Raw genomic sequence first — 21502 nt, 5'->3', positions numbered from 1 at the left:
CAATGTCGCCAAATCGGGTCGAGATTTAAAATAACAGCTTTGAGACACGTTATCCTTCCAACCATCAAATTTCATTAAGATCTGATCAATCGTTCGTAAGTTAAAAATACTTCAATTTTTCTATTTTTCTGAATTAACGGGCCCCCCACTTCCCCCCCCCCCCCCCAGATGGTCAAATCAGAAAAAACGACTATTTCTAATTTAATCTGGACCGGTCCCTGATACGCCTGCCAAATTTCATCGTACTAGCTTACCTGGAAGTGCCTAAAGTAGCAAAACCGGGAACGACAGAATTTGCGATTGCTGTATGTCAATAGGTTAATACCAAGTGCCATAAAAACAAGTTTATTTTAACTGAAAGTAAGGAGCGACACTGGAACTTAAACGAATAGAAATTATTCCGTATAGTAAAAGGGTTGTCCCCTCCTCAACACCTCGCTCTTTACGCTAAAGTTTCTTACGGTTTTAAAAAGAAGAGTTGTGACAAAGAGTCAAACTTTAGCGTAGAGAGTGAGGTGTTGAGGAGGGGAAAATCCCTTTACTATACGGAATAATTTCTGTTCGTTTTAAGTTTTAATGTCGCTCCTTACTTTCAGTTAAAAATAACTTGTTTTTTATTTAATTAGTACAACGGAGACAGAGAGGCAACTGGTACGTCTTCTTTGATAATAAAGGAAAAAAATAAATTGCACTTCAATAATGCTCACGGAGCACATAGCTAGAAAGAAAGAAAGGAAGAAGAAAGAAAAAAAAGGACAACATTGACTCACAAAGATCGAGAAGGGATTTACAAAACAAGTTATAAATAAATCAATAAGGCATTCAATCCCTGCTACTTTGGGCGGAAAGAACTATCTCTTTTAATTCCTTTTTATATATATAGAGTGATGGTGATTCACTTGCTATATCAAATAGCTTATGTTTGTGGGCAGTCTTGATATCTCGCACTTAGTCTTGATTTCTCATCTTTAACAAACGTGAAAAGGCATTTATTCATTGTCTTGATAAATGGCTATGCTTATTTTCAAACAAAAGTTTCATGTTATGGAAAAAATTATTACTGTGTTGGATATTTAAAAACCATATACCCAATTAAGGTGAAAAATTTGTTGCAAATCAAGAATACCCAGAAACAAAAAAAGATGTTTTAATTTTAGATATTTTTCTTCCTAGGGTTTGTTCAAAAAATGTCCACGGTTCTTATTTTTTTATCTTGAACAATTTTTAATCCTCGTAAACCCGAAGGGAAAGTTAACATCCAGACGCTCGGGCAATATTGGAAATAAAATTCGAGTAATGAATAATATAAAGTCCTCACGATCTAGTACGGAAACAGAAACTTCAATCGATGCAAACAACCAAGATTCCTGGACACTGCTGTTTCCGACTTTACTAATATGTGCTTTAAAGAACTAAGTTGAATCTTTATAAATACCTAAATATCTGAATACATCTACTCTTTTTATGGAGGAAATTCCAATATTGATAGTTTGAAATGACACACACCTCACTGACTTCGAACTTCTGCCAAATTAATAATAATAAAAAAATCCAGGCAAAAAAATTACTGGACTGGAAAGACCCGCCGAGAAACTGCCTTTGCAGAGAGAGATAGAGGGACACCAGAAGGGATGGAGTTCCATAGTAGAATAAATTGATAAACAGGAGACAACTGAGCTGCTGTTGATGATGGTTAAGGTAAAATAAATCTGCGAAAAGAACTACGTAAAAAACAGTGAACTCGTAAAAGATTATATTTCTGTTTTTACAAAGCTTTCTCTAGCTTTTAATTTTCGAATTGTTGATACATTTTGGTCTCATCTTCAAATAGTTTCTATCGAATTTTACGCAAATTTATTGTTACCGTGATCGTTGTTTCTTATTTTCAAAGGCTCTAACCCTTAAGTTGGTCTACCGAAAGTTAAGTTATGCTTCGTAATTCTATTAGCATTCTATTTACCGACCAAACGTTTTGCTCAAGAGGATCTGAAGAGTTTGAATAAGCTTGTTGAGTTTTAATGGAAACGACTTGTCCGAAATCTGGTTGAGCTGTTTAATAACAGAATTGGAGCATCGGTGTAACAGCTTTTCGACTCGAGTCAAATCCTGCTCTAGCACTGTGGACCCGGCCCGCAGAATGCCCATAATTCCAGATTCCACAGTACCCATGTAAAATACACGGTTTCTCCCTACGTTTTTGGTTTCTACTACTGTGGCTGAAAGGAGATTAACAACCTTAAAAAGATGAAGAACGCACCACAGAAATTCCATGGTGTAAGCTTGTCTGAATGGACCTAACAGATGTATTGTTAACAAGCGTTTTATTCAGCTGATAGAAGAGCTTTAGCAAAGGTTCTATCCCTGTAGGATATACCAGACAAATGCATTAAAGTGGTTAGCGCTATGTGCGAGAATAACCTGCTGTGGTTAAGGTAGGAATTGGGGTTAGCAGCTGGTTTTGTATTAAATCAGTAGTTAAGCAGGGTTGTGTTCTATTCTCATTTATATGGATCATTTTGATGGACTCGGTCTTAAGGAGCACAGGAAAGGCAATGAGAGAACACGGAATTAAAAGGGGAAATAAGTTTTTCTCGGACTGAGATTATGTTGATCATTTCAGGATTCTAAATGAAAGTGGAACGAAATGAATGAACTTTTAGAGGTTTTGCGAGAGTTCACGGTGCTAGAATAGGTTTGAAGATTAATGTTAAGGAGACTAAGTTGCTAAAGCTATGAATAAGTGAAGATGAAAAGGTGACGCTGGGTAACGAAAAGATTGATCAAGTGGACGGCCTCGCCTACCTTGGCTTTGAATAGATTAGGTTGGAGGAGGAGCTTGCGTAGCTGTCTTGGCCTAACATGGCTTTGTGCTGTGGTGAGTTGTTAGTAGTAGTAGTAAAAATAATCATTGAAGTGTACCTGGAATATATAGTCTTAATACGTTTCAGTAGCCAAATAAAATCCTATAACTGTATATTTCCAATAGAATGGTTGAATCTATAGTTTTGCTATCATTATGGAGGTAGTCCTAATAATTTGTGTTTATGTAGAGTATCGCTATATCCTCTGTGGTAATGGAATAAGCTCATAGTATTATGAATGAATAAAAAAAAACTTTTGAAGCTATTCATTGACTTTTACAGTATTAATCTGTTCACCATAGCGAGCAAGGCACCATGGATTATTGAGGGGTTTGTGTTAACATTCTATTTCTAAGCATTACGTATGATCAATCTCTTGAAAGCAATTTTAAAGACGTTATCTAGCAAAACTCTTCAATACTTTGCCAAAACTATATACAATTCTCGCCTAGGCCAAAGATTGAGCCAATTGCTGCCTGAGCTCAAGTTCTGAACTGCTTGAATATTTGAAAGCTTAAAGTTGGAGGATACAAACAAAAGTTAGTTTTCCATGAGCTTTAAGGCCCGTTCACAATGAGACCTTACTAACACTGTGATTTTGCTAGCGCTAATTTGAGCCAATTCGGTTTTTCGTAGCATTTTCTGATTGGTGGAAATATTATATGAAACATAATTTTTCTGTTGGAGGGTTAACGCTCTAGGTGATGGGGGGGGGGATACAATTAAAATCCAAAAATAGGTAAGTTATATGGAAAATACAATAAATCGTAGGAAAATCAGAGTAATTTTTGAATAGGGTTTTTCCCTGGGTGCTTACCAGTGATATAATAAGCGCTAAGTTCCTCTTGCGCTTAGCTGAGAATATCGCATATTTTCAGCACTGCAGTTTTGTTCAAATGTTCGAAAATGGAATACGCTTAACCAGACGGTGGGTTGAGTAGTATATGTAATTCTCGGTGACGTAATACTTTAACTTACACTTTTTGGGAACGGAGGGTTGCAGTAGTCCTCCCTTTTTTCAGGTTTGTTTCTGATCATTTAAAATTTTGACATCGCACATTGAATTTTTTGTGTATTTTTTTTCTCTTTTTTTTTTCTGATGTCTTGCAGTTTGAAGGCATCACAATTCCCAAATATATTTTCCCCCAAGTTGCGAGTTTAATTTATTTTCCTCTTTCACACATAATTGACTAATTGATTGCAAGAAAGAAGGTAGTAATGATTCGATCACGATACTTAATCGCTTGGAATTATTCGATTAATTGCGCGTATCCCAACTTGTAGAGGCTATACTTAAGTAAAGAGCGACATGTGTTAAGTTTTTGCCATCTCGTATAGTAGTGGTTGTCTTAGAAACATGGGAGGGTGCTAATGTGACCGAAAACTGAAGTTCTAATGCCCGTTTAAGGTTAGAAACTGATTAAAGGGCAAATAATAGCCATTTCACTCAGAATGACTGAAAAGGTAAAGAAAATGTGCCTGAAAGGGCAAAATCTGCACAGCCCCAAGGGCGTTGACCCCAACCTATGCTGTTGGCCCATTTTTCTCAGTTCAACGTAGGTAGAAAAGGCGGTCATGCTGAACCCTGTTAAAACTACGATCCTACAAAGAATTTAAATATGTATGATTGGAGGTACAAACTCGAACGCCCCGTGAATCCTTGGGCATCTCCAAATACACCTGATGATTGCACTTCCTAATTTCGATATAACTATTTTGCTCAAAACAGTCACAATATCCAATAAACATGCCACCATGCATGATATAAATCATGTTGCCTATGGAGACAGAGTCCCAAACTGCGAAAATTGCCCATTTTTTGCAAATAGGTTTGAGCAGAAAAATTAGCGATGTTGCACCTGTTTAAACCGGAATTGCGAAGAAATGCAAGAACAGATTTGTATTGACCGACCGGCTTCAAACTTGCAAAAAGTGTACAGGGCGTAAATGCGTGAAACATGTTTTTTTTATGTTCGATATCGAAACTTGCATAGGCTGTATTCTTGGTAAATGGGACCAAACTTACGGCTAATTTTGCCAAAAGGGATTGTGCTATTTTTTCCAATTAGATTAAAACTTACGGGACACGTACCCTGGGCCAAAGGGATACCGAGGTGTAAATAATCCGTATCGAAAGAACAGAAATTTACAGAGGATGGCCGTCGGTGCAAAAATTACAGACCATGTACCTTGGGGTAATGGGACTAAACCTAGCTCATTGGATGAAAGTGTATGGAAAATTTTATTTAGTATGATCAGCTTGAAAATTACAGTGTATGTATCCTTAGCCAAGAGCTACTCAAAGTACAAACAAATCCACATCAGAAAGATTCTAGCCCATGAAATGAACCAAAAACCTTGAAGTTGACTCATTTTCGTGAAACGGAAGGTAGCTATCGGAATACTGTGATGTAGGATACCCTTCGATAGAAGATCGAAAGAAAATGAGACTGGCGACAGCACTATAATTTTTTATTTTTTAGTTTTATGACTTAAAACATAAACAAAAAATTATTTTAAATATATATCTAAAGTAGTCTTACCCAGTTGATAGAGTGGAAAAGTAATTAAGTCCTAACTCATTACAAAACCGTAATGTCGTAAAAACCAAAGTCGTAGCAATCGACCAAGTCGTTAAGCATTGGAAAATGGGTATATTGCACCTTTTTTGAACTGAAGTCACGCAAAGATTTTTAATCATTATCATAAGAGAATTAGTATGGGTCAATAGTGCTTTTAACAGTACCAAATCCGGCATCTCGCAGCCAACGTTTACCACAAAGGTTGGCTTGTTTGAGCTTGAGTAATGAAACCATTTTCAACTTGTATGATACGAAGAGCAAAGTAGAATTTCTAGTTGCAAGGTAGGCATGTTGTGGAACAAGATTAACTGAAGGATTTTCAATGTGACCCACTTCAGAGCCAAAGTGGCTCCGTCAAAACAAAGTCATATCCTCTCTTTCCCTTAGTGCCACGTTTAACCTGAGAGGTAAGCGTGTTGTACCTGGTTTATACGGGAATCAAACAATGATTTTCGACCTGCAATATTGAAGACACAAATGGGCGTGTTACTCCTCTAACACCACACCCATTGTATAATTTTCAGCGAAAGCTGGCTGGCTCTTTTTCCTCTGATTGGCTTGAAACTCGCGGTGCACTTACCCTGGACCAATGGAACATAAGAATGATGATTTACAGATTTATTTACCCTATCAGACCCTTCTACAAAAGCGCTTCGATATGCTTGGAACTTTAGGGTTGAGGGAATAGATATTCAGCACAAATGTAACTTTTCCTTTCATGCAGAAAGGAAAGGAGAAGGAGTTCCACTTCCATTCTGCTGGAAAGTAACCGCATCTGTTTAAACTTTGATCGGCACACAGCTAAAAAGAAGCTAGTCCCCGTAAGAATTTTTATACCATTGAATTATTTTTCGGTCAAGTTGCTAGATGGCTTCAAAACGGAGAAATTCGGGGGTTCACCAAACCATGAAATCTTACTAGCAATTGGTCTGTAAAGGTCAAAATTTTAACCTTTCTTTACTTCCTGTGTACTGGGAATTTCAATATTTTTTTTTTTTTTTAATTCTATCAACTACTTTTATTCTAATTTTCTTTTTCTTTTCTTTCTTACTTAGGAATGCAGCAAGAAAATACAATCCGAAGAGCAGTTGACATCATAACTGGTCACAATAATTCTCCCTTAGCTATTTTGCATTGTGTTAGTGGTTATCCTCAATTAGCTAACGAAACCAACTTAAGTCTAATTCCAAAATACAGAGAAGAATTTCCTAACTTAATAGTCGGATATTCTGGACATGAAGAAGGGACTGCCATAACCTTAGCTGCAGTTGCCCTTGGAGCGAAAATTGTAGAAAGACATGTAACCCTCGATAAGACAATCAAAGGAACAGACCACAAGTGCTCCCTTTTGCCTGAGGAATTAAAACAGCTTATTCAGGAGGTAACTTATTTTAATTGACCTATTTAGATGTATCCTTTCATTTTATGTCTATCTATGCACAAGTTGTTTATGTGTTGAATAAAAAAAATAACTGAACGAAGTCAAGTGAGAACATAAAAATATCAAAACTGGTTTCACTGATCAAGTGTGAGCCTCTAAGGTGACGAAAGTTGGCGTCTTGTGCGGCTTATTCTTGTTTTCTGGGGGCCGAAGGCCTGAGCTGCCGACCATAGCAAACAAAGTGAGCGAAGTGACATGATGTATGGCTATATTTGTCAATTATGAAGGCCCTCGCAAGGAGATGGAATTATGAAAAAGAAATCTTCGCCAAACACTGGAAAATACTTGATGAAGACAGGTTGGATATAAAAGGCTAGAGCTGTGGGTTTTTTGAGATGGTTCTGGATCTCTACTCATTCATATGTTTTTTTACGTCCATATCCTCGAAATAGGAACCCTTCTTGCACAGCCTCAAAATAGCCGTGGGATGTACCTTTCACGATTTTCTGGTCACCAGGATCGTGACTACGGCAGAGTAACCTTTAGGAATGGCGCCGTTCTATGACTTAATGGCCTTGTAAATGATTAAGTATTTTACTGGATTATAGTTAATTGACTATTCTTCTAGATTTTGTTTGTTTTTGATTGGCTTTTGTGGACTGAACCTCTTCTTTTCTTTGCTATTTAGTATAGACTGCCTCCCAATCGTAATTTAGTATTTACAGGCATGAAGATGTTATGAGTCACAGGTAATAGGCTTGAGATTCATTTTGCAGAACGTCATTTTTATTTTATTTTTTTACAAGAGAGCATCACCAAGCGCAAAACACCGTGAAGTGATCATGATTGTCCCAGGTTTTTACTAAGCATCTATTCATCTGGATGTCTTGGAGACTTCTTGCTAGCCAGGTCTAATCCGGCTTAAGCGTTTTATTTAGACTTGAGAAGAAGTTACTTGTCCCTGACATGCACTGGTGGAATCCATTTGCTTTCTTGAAGCCGTAACGATTTCAATGTATTCGCTGCTATAAAAATTGTGACCTGGAACGTTACGATGCTGAACGACAACTATCACACTGACATATTGACTGACTAGGCTAGTTTAGACGTTTTTGATCACACTTGGTTGCAGTTTCAGAAACTCATTTGCTGCGGCTAAGAAACACATAGTTATGTGAAATGGGTTGTGCGGGTGTTAGTCATAGGATTCTAGTTGCTCACTTTTGACCAAAAAGTGCAAGTGCTTCAGTCATAGGGGTACCTGACGCTATAGAACTGTCTGACAGATGTGGTAGTAACTCAGAGAAGTTTCAAACACAGTTGCAGGAACTAGAAATATAGTACATCTGCAGGAGGTATAGCCAATTATGAATTAGGAAACTTTTAAGTCTTGCTTAGGTTGAGAAGGTATTACTAATGGAATTCTAGTTGCTCAATTTACGCCCAAAACATGTAAGATATTAATCACAGTCGTATATAGCCCTTGTTGGTTGTCATGGGACGGTCAACCTAATTGATTATGTCATTGTAAATCGTAAACTGGTAGGATCGATAAGGGACATTACGGTATATAGGAACGCCTATCGTATAGTAAGGATCACCATCTAAAAGTCTCTGGAGTAAATTTAAAGCTGGTATTTAAGGAGGGTAACTATCTTCCGGGTAGCTTTGACGTTTATAGGAGTCCAGAATGAAAATTTGAGAGAAAATTTTCAAGAATAGGTGAATATGAAACTGAAGAGTTCAGAACTTGACAATGTAAAAGGTGAATGGAATGATATTATGAAAATTATCTATGGAGTAGCAGAAGATGGTTTACCTAGAAAATATTGTAACCCATTTAGGGATATTTCAAAAAACGCTTAAAGCCTGGTAAAAGAAGGAAAACTTTGTTAGTGATGGATTTTACGAGAATAAGAGGAAAGTAAGGGCAGTGGAGGAGGCATTTAAGTGTGAATTAGTGGGACAGAAAAGGGAGGCTACGGATAAAATCCCCAAGTGTTTGGAATATACAGCCATATTACATATTAGTAAGATATTGTATTTTTTTGTTAAAAAATTTACAGAAAGTAGTCAGTCTAGAGTTGTCCCAGTTAAAGATAGGAACGGCACTAAGTCAAAAAGAAAATGCGAAAGAAAAATGAACCTAACATTTTGAGAGTGTTTTAAACCGCAATAATGTAGTCATTCACAGTAATAACTGAAACTAGGATGGGGGGGGGGGCTAGACGAAATAATCTTAAATGTCAAAGATGGAAAATATTGGTAATTCTCTCACTATAAATCAATAGCCAAAAGCTTATAGTCAGTAAGGTTTTCTTTGCAACATACAGCTTTAATCTTTCAAATAGCTTATTTTTTTTTTACTGAAGCTCAGATACCAATCGGTTCTAACTTTGGCCTTGGCCGGAATGTAACAGGCTCGGCAAAATACTGCTGTCAATAACCTTAGTAGTTTTACAGATACTTCCGTCGAACACTTCGTGTTAGAGGTTTCGATACTGGCTAGAATATTTCTCGTAAATGTTGTGTTTATACTATTTGCATGAGAGGCATCATGTGTCCAGCATAGAAACACAGTACTCGTATAAGAACTTCTAAATTCATCGAGAATGTCTATAGAACGAAACAAGATGTTACTCATCATGGTGGATAGAACGGTGCTGTAAAACAATATGGGGAGCTTTAAAAATGCGTGAAGTTATTTACTTGCTGCTTTTTTCAGGAGCTGTGGTGCCCTTCGGCATACTTAAATTTTTTGAATATAGACTGTTTTATTAGAATTCATTAACAAACCAAAAAGGAACCGAGTCTCTGCTGTCACACTATTGTGGTATAGTTTTAGAGAAAGGGATGATGGTTATCCTGCATGATGAATGGTTTTCATGTCGTATAATGTTAACATGCAAGTATTTTTGTTTTTCGTCTGTTTTTTTATGGCACTAGGTATTAACCATAAATTAATTCGGAAAACTTAGAAAAATGAGGTTTTTCAACCTACAAACAGGTGATCAGATGTTAATGAGATTTTATATTTAGAAGGATATCGTGTCTCAGAACTCTTATTTTAAATCCCGACCAGATCTGTTTACATTGGGGGGAGTTGGAGGGGGAAACCTAAAATCTTGGAAAACGCTTAGGGTGGAGGGATCGGGATGAAACTTGTTGGAAAAGCTAAGCACAAGTCCTAGATACGTGATTGACATAACTGGAATGGATCCGCTCTCTTTGGAGGAGTTGAGAGGGGGGGGGGGGTGTTAATTCGAAAAAAATAGAAAAAGTTTGGTATTTTTAACTTAAGAACGGGTGACCAGATCTTAATGAAATTTCATATTTAGAAGGAAATCATGTCTCAGAGCTCTTATTATAAATTCCGACCAAATCTGGTGACATTGGGGGGAGTTGGAGGGGGAAACCAGAAATCTTGGAAAACGCTTAGAGTGGAGAGATCCGGATGAAAATTGGTTGGTAGAATAAGAAAATGTCGTAGATACGTGATTGATGTAACCGGACTGGATCCGCTCTCTTTTCCCCGATTCGACCATCTGGGGGGAAGGGGGGTTGAAAGAAGAGGAAAAATTTTAAAAAAATAAGGTATTTTTTACTTACGAGTGGGTGATCGGATCTTAATGAATTTTGATATTATAAAGGACCTTGTGTCTCAGTGCTCTTATTTTAAATCCCAACCGGCATTAAGCCTCTGATTTTCCTTTTAAATCAATATATTGATTCTTAGAATTTTGCTAGAGCTCATGCCATATGAGCTCTTTTCTCTTGGCTCTTCAGACCTCGTCACAAGTGCCATATGAGCTTTTAGCTCTTGTTTTTCTTTCTTTTGCTTTTTATTTGTGTGTTCTGTTTAATTTAGTTTATGGTTTTCAATACTTCTATTTTGTTGTTAAAGGCTTCCAGAAGTGAAGTAAGAATATTTGGACCTTTCTTTTATAAAAGTGTTTTCGTTTTGTTTATTTTAGTGTCAACTTTCTAGCATGGAAAACCGTGCTACAGTGAAAAAATTTAAGCAGTAAAAAAAAACCTTGCTTCACATCAATAGAAAATTGCTGAAAAGATTTCTGAAAGGCATTGTAACTTAGCCATGAAAAAAGGGGTGAATTGTCTGACTGGGCAAGGGCATCCCCACCGGGTGTACACCCTAAATAATTTGCATTATTTTCGGTGTACTTTAGTTTTACCAGTTTTATCCTTTGACACTTGAAACTGAACGACATCAAATGATGACACCCTCTCTAATCCCTTCTCATCTTTGTACCAAACAAGCATGAATCTTTGCAAGGCCAGTAGTAACGTATCTTTCTACCTTTCATGCTTCGGTTTTTCTTCCTTTTTTTGTTACTGTAGTTCAATTCTCTTTTTTCTGTATCCATCTTGAATTCCTAGAAAATATAGGTCTATGAAGAAGCAATTTTGAATCCCATGAGGAGATCTATTTCTCGTTCTCTTTTATATATCTCATTTCATTTATAAACAAAAATAAGTTTTTTGTCCATCTAATCTATTAATAAATCCTCGTCATAACCCTCTTTTCTTTGTACCAAATTAAATATAAAAAAAACAAGTTTTTTTAACGGGAAGTAAGGAGCGACATTAAAACTTAAAACGAAAAGAAATTATTTCATATATGAAAGGGCTGCTTCCTCATCAACACCCCGCTCTTTACGCTAAAGTTTGACTCTTTCTTTTAATTCTACTTTTTAAAACAGTGAAAAACTTAAGCGTAAAGAGCGGGGCGTTGATGAGGGAGCAGCCCTTTCATATAAGAAGTAATTTCTGTTCGTTTTAAGTTTTAATGTCGCTCCTTACTTCCTGTTAAAAAAACTTTGTTTTTTTATTTAATTTCTGAACGTTTTTGAATCGATGCATGTTTTGATTTTGGCTCTTCGTAGATGAATAATGAAAACGAAATTCGTATATTTTTTTTTTTTGGCTAATTGGCTTTCTCGTAGTTTTGATCGAGTGATTTTGAGAAAAAAGGAGCGAGGGAGGAGGCCTAGTTGCCCTCCGATTTTTTGGTTACTTAAAAAGGCAACTAGAACTTTTAATTTTTTACGAATGTTTATTAGTAAAAGATATACGTAACTTACAAATTAGCTTACGTAACGAACTTCTGTATTATCATGTTTTTATTACGTATATGAAGGGATTCGCCCCCTCGTCAGTACCTTGCTCTTTTCACTAAAGCTTAAATCTTGTCCCAATTTCTTAAGAATGACCCCTGAATCACAAAAGCCGTAGAATAAATAGTTGAAATTACTAAAATGCCTTAGCGTAAAGAGCGAAGTATTAGGAGGAGGTGAGCCCATCATAGACGTAATAATTCTGTTCGTTTTAAGTTTTAATGCTTCTCCTTCCTTTCAGTTAAAAAAAAACTTTTTCATATTTATTTTTTCGTTTTTTTTTTTAATAATGCTAGAAAATCCTGCTCTCCCTTCATGAAACTTTTCTTCTCCCATGACAAATTCCTCCAAGGAAAGTTCCCCCAACACATTCCCCTCTTCTCAACCCCCCCCCTTAACCTAAAAATCCCAAAGAAAACGTCTGTACTCTTCCAAATAACCATTGCTATATGTAAGCACTGGTCAAAGTTTGTAACTTGTGGCCCCTCCCACGGGGACTGTAGGGGAGTAAGTCGTCCTCAAAGACATAGTTATAAGGTTTTTTGATTACGCTGAATAAAATGGCTATCTCAGAATTTTGATCCGATGACTTTGGGAAAATAATTAGCGTGGAAGAGGGCCTAGGTGCCCTCCAATTTTTTTGGTCACTTAAAAAGGGCACTAGAACTTTTCATTTCTGTTAGAATGAGGCCTCTCGCAAGATTATCGGACCACTGGGTTGATACGATCACTCCCGGGAAAAAAACAACAACAAAAAAAAAAAAACAAATACACACGCATCCGTGATCTGCCTTGTGGCAAAAAATACAAAATTCCACATTTTTGTAGATAGGTGCTTGAAACTTCTACAATAGGGTTCTCTGATACGCCAAATCTGATGGTGTGATTTTCGTTAAGATTCTATGACTTTTAGGGGTTGTTTTCCCCTATTTTCTAAAATAAGGCTCTTGATGAAACTTATATATTTAAAATCAGCATTAAAATGCGATTCTTTTGATGTAGCTATTGGTATCAAAATTCCATTTTTTAGAGTTTTGATTACTATTGAGCCGGGTCGCTCCTTACTACAGTTCGTTACCGCGAACTGTCATGGTTGCCAAAACTTTTTGGGACTAAAGTGTCAAATTCAGCAAAAAAGGGACACTTTTAGTGTCCTCCTAGAAAATTAGCCAATATACTTTAAAAGTTGACAAAAAAAGGCTTTAAATGGTTTTCTCGCAACTCCAGAGCCAGATTTGTGTTCTTCTTTTTCAAGTAAAAGCAAAGCGGTTCTTCAAATAAGTAAAGTCCCATTTAAAACCTCAAATCGCCTTATACGCCAAGAAGAAAAAGAATTTAGTACAATTTCTCTGGTTCTCTCGAACCTTCGGTTGTAATAGTTATTCTTCTTCTGAAAACTCAGTAAAGCCCGACAGTTTTCGTTTTCGTTGTCTTTGGAAAAAAATTAGAAAGTGCAGTCTTATTTCAGGAGCTGCAGAAAATTTTGAGTCATTTGTATTGCGTTTGCGGTTTTACAGGAACGTAAAGAAATGTTGGAGTACAACTAAGATGAATGACAAATTGTGTTGTTTAGTTTATGTGTTTTCAGCCAAAATGTCTACTCTGTACGGCGATAAAACAAAAACGACGATAAAACCTGTCTTCACTATGAGCCGCCCCAGCCGTCTCGGCTGAAGAACGCCATAACGAAGACAGGGCTTAAAATATTTGTGCCAGCAGACCACAGATACGATGTCTGTCGCTGCCGACACGGCTTAATTGCCCTCGCTCCCTCTTTTCCTTCAGTAGCATATCAGATCTTCTACAAAATTTTGTCTACCATTTCCCACAGACTGGGGCTTAATCATTTTAAGCCAGATTGGGCAAAGGTGGTATTTCTCTATATCATGGTGGAGGAGTGGCTTTTTTTTGTAAGTGTACCCTCCCAAATCGGATTCTTTCATCTCCTGAAACAGAAAACAACTCAAAAACTGAATTTTTATGGCTCTGGACCAGACCCAAAAACCTCCCAAAAGACGTATCTTGCATGATTTTTTGTATTATTTATTACCCTCCTCGTATTGGATTTAAGAAGGAGCTGACGGCATATCTGCAATTTTATACTGACAGAATTTGCCGCAAGTACCCCTTTGCTGCAATTACATTATGTGGTGATTTTAATGAGCTACACCAAAAGTGGCTTAGCGCTGCTCTTAGTCTTGATCAGGTTGTCAGGTCGCCTACACGCAGTGATAAAACCCTAGACTTGATTTTTACCAAAATTGAAGATTACTACTTTGCCCCAAAAATTGCCCTTCCATTAGGGACAAGTGACCATCTATGAATCTTTTGGACCCCTTTATCATCCTTTTCCCCTGAACCATTGATCAGTTATTCAAATAGGCCCATTACTGACGAGAAGATTTCTCATTTCAAAGTAAAACTTAGCTCCAAATCCTGGGCCAATATCCTATGTCTTACTAATGGTGATGAAATGACTTCTAAGTTTTCAGCAGAACTTTTCCAGTTATACTGTGACACGTTTCCAGGGAAAAAATTCAATCGCAAATCCACTTGTAAACCATGGATAGATAAAAAAATTTTGTGCCTAATAAATGAATGCGATAGACTCTTTAAGGAAGGATTTTTCCAAGAATCTCGAAAACTTCGAAACATTGTTATTAGTGAAATCTGTAAAGCAAGAAAAGAGCACAGTGCTCACGTGCTCAATAAGTTACTGTATTCTAACCCTAAGAATTTCCACAAATGTATCCAAGATCTCATGGGAAAGGTGTCTTCTAAGTTTCTCTTGCTGTATAGTAATGGCGACCCTGTGACTGCGGACATCATAAATGATTATTTTGCTTCAACTTGTAAAGCTCACCCGCCACTCCATTTATACCGGCCAACAGTGCAGTGAGTGAAATTCCTGTGATTGAAATACATCAGACTCAGCTTAAACTCGAAAATCTTGATACAAATAAGTCAGTATACCCAGGTGATATCCCTACCAAATTGAGTGTGAAATGTGCCCCTTATTTAAGTGTACCTCTAACTGCAATTTTTAACCAATGTTTTGTAGATGGTATTTTTCCAGTGTGTTTCAAGCGAGCTATTATGTCACCTACACCGAAAAACAAGACCCCAAAAGTTCCCTCCGACTTAAGACCAATATCAAAAACCTCTATTTTCTCTAAAATGTTTGGAAGTTTTATTTACAATTTCTTCTTTGACGATATTCAAGATAAAATTAATCCAAATCAGTTTGGCTTAAGGCCGAATCATAGCACCATCCATTGTTTATGTTATATACTTGGCACTGTTTTCAAACATCTTGAGTTAAGTAGATCCTACGTTGTGGCTGTTTTTGCTGATATTAGCAAAGCCTTTGACAACTTGGATCATCAGACAGTTACTGATAATGCAAGGGCTTTAGGAGATTTTGTTTTACGTATGGTAGCTAGTTTTAGATCCTACGTTTTGGCTGTTTTTGCTGATATTAGCAAAGCCTTTGACAACTTGGATCATCAGACAGTTACTGATAATGCAAGGGCTTTAGGTGTCAGAGATTTTGTTTTACGTATGGTAGCTAGTTTTTTGTCTGATCGTGAGCAATGTGTAGTCATCCCTAACGGAGATTCATCAGGCTTTACCTAGATATCCTGTAGAGCACCCCAAGGGACTAAATTGGGTCCTTTAGTATTTTTAATTGTTTTTAACAATGTTTTACCAAACTTTGACAACACTTTTAAATTTGCAGATTAATTGACATTAATTAACCTTTGTCAAACCCCTAACACTTTGGGCGTTAAACTTGAATCACTCATTAACAACTTAAAGAACGACCTTGACAATGTTAAACTCAATCTAAGCATACTGAAAAGCAATTTAATGCTATTCTACTTTTTAAAAAATGTACCCCCAATCAATAATTACCTTTGCATTCCAAATTTAAACATGGTTAAGCTGCTTGGATTGCATTTGGACAATGACCTTAAATGGAAATCTCAATCTTTTCACTTATTTAAAACAGGCGGTTTCCTCCTTAAATATTTCTCCCTTCTCAAACGGTTCCCAAATCAATCAAGAACCTTAAAATAATGTATTTTTATTATATAAGACCTTGTCTTGAATGCGTTTGCCCTGTCTGACACCCTGGGTTAACCACATCCCCATGTTCCAAAATTGAAAGCATTCAAAAAGAGCTATAAAATCTATACTGGGTACGTCCTATACTACTTACGATGAAGGTTTGGCTAGACTTGAACTCACTACATTGGAATCACAACGTCACTTCCTTACCATGAACTTTAGGCACAAGTGCCTTAGTTCTGACTATCATAGACGTTTTCTTCCCCCTTTAAAGAATACCCCCTAATCCTTCCTAATGCAAGACTTAGTGCTTGTAGAGCTCCAAATACCCAACTTGACTTGTGTCCCCAATTGTTGACCATGAGGTACAAAAACTCTTTCGTTTCCTATTTTGTTTTACATTTTAATAATTGATATAACTTTGTAACTATGTTTATCCCTTAACATTTATTTTATCATTGTATTTGTTCTGACGTGCTTATGCTTTAATGCAGAATTAAACTTTAATGCAGAATTCCTGTACAAGAAATCTGTTCAAATCTTCAGCTTTCATTTTTGAAAAAAGAATCAATTTCTAGTGGTTAACCATTTTGGAAAAAAAAACGTCGGCTACATCAATCTGATTTCCGTTATTTGGTTTTCTGATTGGTCAGTAAATAGGTCAGGTTCAGATTCATTCTCTATTTTCTCATCCTTGTCGTCAGCCTTGCAGTACCACCTCGAAAAGTTGTTAAGTAATATTGGCGAAATCTGACACCGATCCACCAACACAGCGCTACGAGTAACCATCTGCTTTACATGCATGAGGAAATCCACAGTTTTTATTTCCAACCGATTTCGCAAGTTAGTTTTAATGTTTGTTAGTTGAGAAAATTATCTTTCGGCACCAGCACTTGAGTGAGGTAACGCGCATAAGTTCAACATAAAGGTTTATAGTTCAAAGAATTTGGGAGTGCCGTCAGGATTCTTCTCATCTAACAAGAGCTTCCATAACTAAGATGATGAGTAAACTAGCTCTTCACCACCAGACTTCAGGCTCATTTCTTCTTTGGAATCTGGCAGGCTCAGGCACTGGTTTTCTAGAGTGTCTCTAGCAGACTCTATCTCGCTCTGGCTTTTCCCCAGGAGTTTGCTAAATCTGATGGCTGTAATGGACTAATCATTTCAACAGTTCCATTTATGGTAACTTTCGGGTCTAAATACTCGAGAGCTTGTAACGTCTTATCTTTATGATTAACCCACTTTCTCATATGCTTCACCAGTTCGACGTAGAATCCCAAGCAAGTCAGCCTAAACTGTTCAACAGCTTTCCCTGATGCTCCTTCTTCATTCACTTAAGCTTCTGTGTTGGGACCACACAACACATCTTTCACATCTTTGTAGCTTCGGGGATCAAGAGGCAACTCAAAAGCATCACTTCTGTTCAGGATTCCTAGTTTCATGAAGCATCTCATGATCACTTTCAATGTCGATCTGAAGCTTGTTATCAAAGTGTGGATCATTGTGTACCCAGACTGGAACTGTACGTTCAATGTATTTACCTTACCAAGCACAGAAGCCAGAAAGTACAGATATGCCTTAGTTGTAGGCTCTTTCATGTAGGCTTGAATCTTGGATGCCTTATCTTTTGACGCCTTGTCTGCAGAGGGTTCCTTTGACTGTTTCACAAAATAGGTAACCAGGGGTGACCACACTGCATGTGATTGGGTAGGTACAATTTTGCCAATTTGCTTATGAAATGGCTTGGAAGCTTGGTTGGTTTCGATAACAGTCTTCTGTTTCTGCTTTAAACAGTCCACCGGGTTACAGAATGTAAATCAAAACATTTTTCACTGTTGTTCTTGCATCCTTTCATCACTTTGGACAAAAAGCACATTTTCCTAGTTAGCACTTGGCACACTAGATGTGAGGTTCAGTCAATGACAGTATTACATGTTTACAGCTACCAGAGAATTTTCTTGTGGGTTAGACTGTGCCCATATGGAACAGGTCCACCCTCTCAAATGCATGTGAAACTAAACTGCATATTTACCAAAAGCTTAATGTCTTAGTTCAGGAAATCAACTGAGGTTCACCCTCGTCCAAGAAATGATTAAGCAGCAGCAAATCAGATCAGGATCAGATAGTTTGCTACTAACTACTATCCAGGCCGAACTTCTGCATACTCCTGTAGACTACAAGTCATAAAACAGCCTAAGCTTTTACCTACCAGCAGCAATATGCTTGCTTCAGTTTTTTATCGAAAAAACTTTTTCTAAACTCTCTTGAACAAGTCACATGTTTCACCACGTTTGAATTTTTGCGCTTTTGAAAAGAAAAGCAGTGCGGATACGATAAAAAAAATCCCTAAGACAGAAACGAACCTGAAAAGCACAAATTAAAAGCAGTTGCAGTTAAGAAAAAACTGAAAATAAATACATATGGTACTGATTTGAAAAAAATGCCAAAAAGTGTCCTTTTTTTTCAAAAAGTGGCCTTTTTTCACCCAATAGTGGCACGGTGTCACCCAGAGTGAAAAAGTGTCAAAAAAGCACTAAAAGTGTCCCTTTGGCAACCCAGCGAACTGTTAGATAAGTATTAATCTTTGCATGGCCAGTTGTAACGTATTTTTCTGTCTTTCATGCTGCATTTTTTTTTTTTTTTTTTTTTTTTTTTTTTTTTTTTTTTTTTTTTTTTTTTTTTTTTTTACTGTAATTCAATTCTTGTTTTTTTCTGTATCCATCTTGAAGTCCTATAAAATATAGGTATATATAGAAGCAATCTTCAACCCCATGAGGATCTCTACTTCTCTTCCTGTTTTATATATCTCATTTTATTTATAAAAAAAATTCGTCCATCTAATTTATTAATAAATCCTCATCTTTACCCTCTCATCTTTTTATCAAATAAGTATGAATCTTTGCAAGGCTAGTTGTAACAAAATTTTCTGTATTTCACACTTCGATTTTTTTGTTCTTTCTTTTTTTTTATTTTAATTCAGTTCTCTTTTTTTCTCTATTTATCTTGAATTCCTAGAAAATTTAGGTCTATAAAAAAGCAATCTTGAATCCCATGAGGATCTCTATATCTCTTTGTCTTTTATTTTATTAATAAACAGTTTTTTTAACTGTTTAAACTTTTTACAGTTTTTAGATGCAGGCTAAAAATATTTTTTAAGCCGTGGACTTGTTCTTCCAGTAATTAAGGTTGAGGCTAATCTGTAAAAAGTTTTATAAATATTCAGTATTGCATTCATTTTTTTTTTTGTTTCAAAACAAGTCCACCGGGAAGAGGGTAAGTATTTTCCGACTTTATAATGTTCGTAACTATCGAATTTTTGATAATACTTTCGGTAAAGGTTGACTTAGCCCATGAATTGTAGTTTGTGTTTATGTGTGTGATTCCACTTGTTCGACACCAAAATTTGTTTTGATCTTTGCTTGAAAAATGTGGCTTCGTGGTGTGTTATCCTTTTTTCAGTACTAATTCAGTCGTTCTTACTGTTAAAATATTTACTTTTATTAAAGAGAAAGCTTATGTTTAACTGGCCAAGACGCTTTAGTAGTTCTCTTGATCAGTTTGAGCATTAAATAATTCTTCGTTTTGTAGATCAGAACCATAGAAGTTGCTATCGGTCAGCCAGTTAAGACTATACAAACTTGCGAAATTCCTTGCAAACATAAACTCGGGAAAACACTTGTGGCAGCTCGAAATCTCACAACTGGAGATTGTATTAAGGAAAGTGATATTAACGTGAAAGTGTCAGTGCCACGTGGAATAGAAGCTGAATACATCGATGAAGTTATTGGTAAAGTTTGTAAAACAGACATTCTAGAAGATTCGCCTATAGGCTGGGAAAATTTAGTCTATCTTAACTAAAATTAGCGTTACTCCAGTGATGGTAGCAAAGCTTTCGCGTCCCAGGCTAGTCAGTAAAATTTTGTTTAAAGGACAACGTATCTTCTCTTTTTTTATATTTATTTGTTTCTGTAATCTTATATCCAATTTTATGGGTTATGAACGGAGGTAAAATTTTTATCACTTTTTGTATCATTTGATACCTCTAGATAATCTTCAAATATCTGATCATTTCAGGTATATATGATATAAATTGTTATGTGTTTTCTATAGATTTCCGTTTATTTCAGTGTTTTACTTACCCTCGAAAAACTAAGAGTCTTAATGGATGTTGGAGTTGTTTAAAACTAAGGATTGCCAATATTCCACTTTTCACCTATGCATCCGTTGCTAGTTCAGCTATTTTGTGGCTTCACCAAAGGGATCTCAGATAGTCAGCTATAAACTCGTATAACCCTTATTATGACACTCTGTAATTTTTCTCCAACTTTGCCTATCTTAGGGTGGCCGCGTCTACAGATGTAGGGTAGGATTTGAAGGCAAAGCCAAATTTCGAAAAAAAATTATGATTTGTAGGTTTTTTGCTAGTATCTTTTTCTTCCTATGGATTTTCAATTTTGATTTTAACCAGATGGGAGAAAATAACCTTGCCTTATGGTATTTTTTAGTTTAATCCGGTAAATATTTTTACGATAAGTCCTTTTATATAGCCAATTTCTACTGCGATCGCAGTAGAAGATGTCTCTTTTGTTACTTCTGACGTAGGTTTTCGTTAAGGTACGAAATTCTCTACATTTCTTCTAAATATTATTTATGGGAAGTGAATTTTTATCGTATTTCTATAATGGGGCTAAAGAGAATTGAATCAGCTTTAATTTTAAAGCCTTACTGCTGTTGATCCTACTAACCTATTGGTTTTAGCTTTCGTTATATTGCTCGGTGTCATATGGGCTATCCAACCCTTGAGTTTTATACTATTTTTTAATTTTCTCTTTCCCATTCTGCATATTTTTCTCTATTTTCTCTCTTTTCGTCATTGTTATCGATTACGGTTTACGGTCATAAAGAAAGATTTTATTATGTTCAGTTTTAGTTATTGTCCATCCCTTCGAGCTCCGTTCTCTGCTGGGAAAATATTTTTTCTTGCCAATTTTGATTATATGTCCGTTTTTTATGTTGTCTTTCTTTTATTGTATTTGTTGTATTTTGTTTTAATAGAAAAGTTCAGAAGATTTTTATTGCTTGCTTCACAGCAACAATATTCGTAAGAATTAGATAATTGGAGCTTGTCGCCTTCCGCCCAAAAAATATAAAGCTCACCGAATAAGTCTCCTGATACAATCAGGTTATGACCTTACAACCTGCCATGGACACTATATTTTACTCATTTAATATTTAAATAAACAAAAGTAATGTGACTCGTAAAAAAACTTGCACAGTTCATTCTGGCTTGTTAAATTTTTCTACTATAGAAAGCCTTTGAAAATACTAAAAAGCATAAATGGAATTAATATAGGTCTACTGAATTCTCTTAGGATTTATAAAGAATGAATTTTTTTCAATAAAAGACGTATTTTAAAGAAAAGTAAAGAGCTGTATTAAACCAAATTGGAGCAGAAATAAAAGTCAAACTTA

At 36.2% G+C, this 21502-nt stretch overlaps 1 protein-coding gene across 1 annotated transcript in view; it reads left to right on the top strand.

The window, feature by feature from the left end:
• LOC136025080 (sialic acid synthase-like) overlaps positions 1-21099 on the top strand; it is a 60249-nt gene extending 39150 nt beyond the window's left edge. The window contains exons 4-5 of the mRNA XM_065700793.1: positions 6499-6824; positions 19619-21099. Coding sequence (XP_065556865.1) covers positions 6499-6824; positions 19619-19888 — 596 coding nt within the window. The 3' untranslated portion in view covers positions 19889-21099. The remainder of the gene's footprint in view (positions 1-6498; positions 6825-19618) is intronic.
• Positions 21100-21502: the final 403 nt, after the last annotated feature.

Source organism: Artemia franciscana, chromosome 3 (genome assembly GCF_032884065.1).
Source record: "Artemia franciscana chromosome 3, ASM3288406v1, whole genome shotgun sequence".
Classification (NCBI taxonomy): Eukaryota; Metazoa; Arthropoda; class Branchiopoda; order Anostraca; family Artemiidae; genus Artemia; species Artemia franciscana.
Note: the sequence above shows the minus strand (reverse complement) of the source record. Positions and strands in the feature narration are given on the sequence as shown.